Genomic DNA, 3,093 nt, shown 5'->3' with positions numbered 1-3,093 from the left:
TCCTAAACCAATATCATATCCCTGTCAGCTATTACCGCATCCAAGGTACTCTTTCTTGGAAAGCTGACTTACCCGCTATACCAATATCATATCCTCATCAGTCATTACCGCATCTAATATACTCTTCTATGGGTTTGACTTACCTCCTGAATCAAACGTAAAGCTTCATTATTCACCAGCCTATCCTACCTCCCGAGGAACTACTTACCTTCTTAACCTTCATTAGATGTCGTGCGCTTTTATTGTCTGTTCAGACTTGATACTTACCACAAACGTTTCATGTATCCAACCTGCATAAGCCGATCCAGAAGTCATTGTGAGCCAGAACCTTGATAAGAAAGCCACTAGCAGCAAGCAGTTTTCGTACTCTCCACTGGGTTGTTGGGGATGGGAGAAGAATTATCTTCCCGTGCAAGTTGATGGTTGTTCTGATGCAAGGCCAGCTGGCTAGGCCAGAATGACTAATGCGGGGTCACAGCGGCAAGAAGGAACTTATCATTGGTTAAACGAAGACTCACTTGATATATGTCACATCTACCCCAAAACCATTGTTTCTGCATGTCCTCCTTAATGGCAGTGACTCTTATTTCACTCACCTAACAGCATAACGTAACAAACTGCCTTTACCAAGTCACTTCATCTTTCGTCCTTACTGTATGTTCTTCCGGAGCGGAACCATGGGCGGGTCACGGAACCCTTCGACATGACCTTCGGGCCGAGCTAATAGAGCCAATGCTGCCACCACGTCTCGCCGATTCGTCATTTTACCTGCGCCGCTCCCTCAAAGTACTCAAGACCTAGTATATCACAGCCAGATATTCTGAGGGAAGGCAAGAGCGGTGTCGGAGGGTTGCGCACTTACTACAAATAGTATCTACAGCCTTTTGAGAAAGATGATCCAGTCCTGTAAAGGAGTGCATGTCAAAAGTGACAACGGCTTCGACCAACTTACAGTTAGTGTCATCGCTGTCAGCCTTACGACTAATGCATGCTCTCATGTCAGGAAAGGCTTCAGCTGGCAGGCCAGGTAGAATTATTGCGATGAACACCAGTTTCGCTACCTCAGCCTGTTCTGTCAAGTCCGCAGCCCTTGGGTTCCTTGTTCGGACAATTCAGGCAGCGCTAGATTTAGGCAGGGGAGAGTGAAGACGTTCAGATGTTGACAAATCGCCCTATCTCAGTAGCGGCATGCGCCCAGTCACCCACGACCGAAGCATCTACTGTAGAATTCTGTATGGGCTTTACGCCCCCCGTAAGATTGGGTGTAATTTTGAGGGAAATTACAAGACAAACCGGTACCTGCCAAGACCCTAACCTACAGGCTAACTATATACAGACTAGTACAGGTGTTAGGTTTTGGGAAAAGATTCGGGAAGAGTCTGGGGTAGGCAGGGTGGTAGTGCAAAGTACTATATCTAAATTGGATATCCGCGTATTTATTTGAGCAGCCAACGTACACGCATATAAGTTTCGAGAGATTTTCCTGGCCGCAGTTCTGACAAGACGGTAAGCCCTACACAGCCTCCTTCACCGATGGAATTACACGTGTCCCGACTTCTTCCTGATCTGGTTCAGGGCAATGCTTGTATTGGGGAACAACATCTTCCAGAGTCTTAATCATCGGCGTTGGATAGTATCCACTCTATACTCGTTAAATTCGGTAATTGTGTCGCAAAGCCCGCGACTTACCAGCTCTGGCATGGACGGAAGCCAATTCTCCGATGCAGAAGAATTGAAGATATACCTTCGGCCGCTTCCCTTGACCCGTATCATAACGAATACATCGGAGTCACACTCAATACTGTACTGGGCGGCTTTTCTGATCAACGTCTTCTTCAGTTTACTTCTCTGCTGGGTTTTGGCTTTAGAGCTTTCCGATCGACGCCGTTTTCTGAATGGAGCGATCCGAGACATGAAGTCTTCATTTAGAAAATGATAGAAGTGGGAGTAAAGATTGTTGAACATACAGTGGGATTAGTGACCGGATTATATCTGGTCTCTTGTTACGTCTGATGGGTCCGGAGCTCAAGGAACTCTGACTGTTGGCTCATTTCAACAGAGGGCCTTGATTTCCCTGGCACGGTAGATACCCTTCACCTCTCTTATGTGATGACTGTGCATGCCCTGGATATCCCGCATGAGATATGGGTGCATGTAGAGGGTCAGCGGGGATTTCGACCGTTGTATTTCCAACCCATCTAAATCCTGCTGTGGTATATGATCCGGGTGAAACACTGAAAACCGCAATTTCGCACGGAAGCACAGAAGCAAAGAAATGGAGTTAACTAGCTTTAGGCGGCAATGGAGTCTGTAAATTATTTGACCACGGGCAAAAGAGGTTTCATATCCTGTAGATCTTGACGTACGAGATCAGCATACGTAAGGTACGAGAACGCTTCAGAGTAACCCGACACTTTACCACGGTAGAGTCAAGATCCAGCAGTGATTCCATGAGCAACAAGCTGTTCGCTCTTTCAAGTTATTGTTTTGTAATGTTTTCGATTCGCACGTACATACTCTTGCTTCTCGTCCAAATACTCCGGGGTTATGATCGGCGGTATCGATGTAACCCTGCGGCCGGAATTTGTCGTGCACTGCAATACGAACGGTTTATCCACATTGGTCAAAAACAGTTAAATTACACTACTGGCTGCTAACACCGTTCACTTGAACCCTGAGATTCAAACAGAGTTTTGCTTCACCTCCCGTCTCTGACGGTCAATATATGGTGTTTTACTTTCCCCATGCGTCAGCTCTCATTCACCCATACGGGCTCCACGTAGCAGCCACAATCGTGGCCAATATACCGCGCTAGACTAATCTTTTACCAACTTATAATTTCCGGTAGACTTTATTCATCTTGCCACATACCTCCTGCCGCTTTCTACATACGAACCTTGGTTTATTATCGACAGATAGGGCACTGCTCCAGTAGGATTTGATTATAAGCGAAGCTGGGGGACCCGATCGCGGGTCTTGACATTGCTGCTACACTTTGCCCACTGTCACGATTGCAAAGCTCACATTTTTTCACCTTCCACCTTCAGATTGATACTCTTCATTTAGTATGCACACGATTTTCGTGACCAACCA

The 3,093-nt window shown here is 46.5% G+C and overlaps 3 protein-coding genes across 3 annotated transcripts in view; 1 reads left to right on the top strand and 2 right to left on the bottom strand.

Moving 5' to 3' along the window:
* The window catches only part of BDQ94DRAFT_179243 (HET domain-containing protein), a gene marked incomplete at its 5' end in the record, with an annotated part of 3,045 nt that extends 2,730 nt beyond the window's left edge, over nucleotides 1-315 (bottom strand). The window contains 3 exons of the mRNA XM_026773324.1: nucleotides 73-75; nucleotides 144-146; nucleotides 268-315. Coding sequence (XP_026619240.1) covers nucleotides 73-75; nucleotides 144-146; nucleotides 268-315 — 54 coding nt within the window. The remainder of the gene's footprint in view (nucleotides 1-72; nucleotides 76-143; nucleotides 147-267) is intronic.
* Nucleotides 316-757: 442 nt separating this feature from the next.
* On the top strand, nucleotides 758-1,146 carry BDQ94DRAFT_179241 (uncharacterized protein; the record flags this gene model as incomplete). Its single annotated transcript, XM_026773323.1, has 1 exon — nucleotides 758-1,146. The coding sequence occupies exon 1, from the start codon at nucleotides 919-921 to the stop codon at nucleotides 1,144-1,146; it is 228 nt and encodes a 75-aa protein (XP_026619239.1). The 5' UTR covers nucleotides 758-918.
* Nucleotides 1,147-1,513: 367 nt separating this feature from the next.
* BDQ94DRAFT_164664 (uncharacterized protein) lies at nucleotides 1,514-3,062 on the bottom strand (the record flags this gene model as incomplete). Its single annotated transcript, XM_026770093.1, has 8 exons — nucleotides 1,514-1,642; nucleotides 1,690-1,819; nucleotides 1,968-2,039; nucleotides 2,091-2,234; nucleotides 2,367-2,462; nucleotides 2,518-2,594; nucleotides 2,872-2,926; nucleotides 3,025-3,062. 8 exons carry the CDS (start codon nucleotides 3,060-3,062, stop codon nucleotides 1,514-1,516), a joined length of 741 nt encoding a protein of 246 aa, XP_026619238.1.
* Between the last annotated feature and the right edge of the window lie 31 nt (nucleotides 3,063-3,093).

The sequence above is a fragment of the Aspergillus welwitschiae genome (assembly GCF_003344945.1).
Source record: "Aspergillus welwitschiae strain CBS 139.54b unplaced genomic scaffold BDQ94scaffold_181, whole genome shotgun sequence".
In the NCBI taxonomy this organism is placed as follows: Eukaryota; Fungi; Ascomycota; class Eurotiomycetes; order Eurotiales; family Aspergillaceae; genus Aspergillus; species Aspergillus welwitschiae.
Note: the sequence above shows the minus strand (reverse complement) of the source record. Positions and strands in the feature narration are given on the sequence as shown.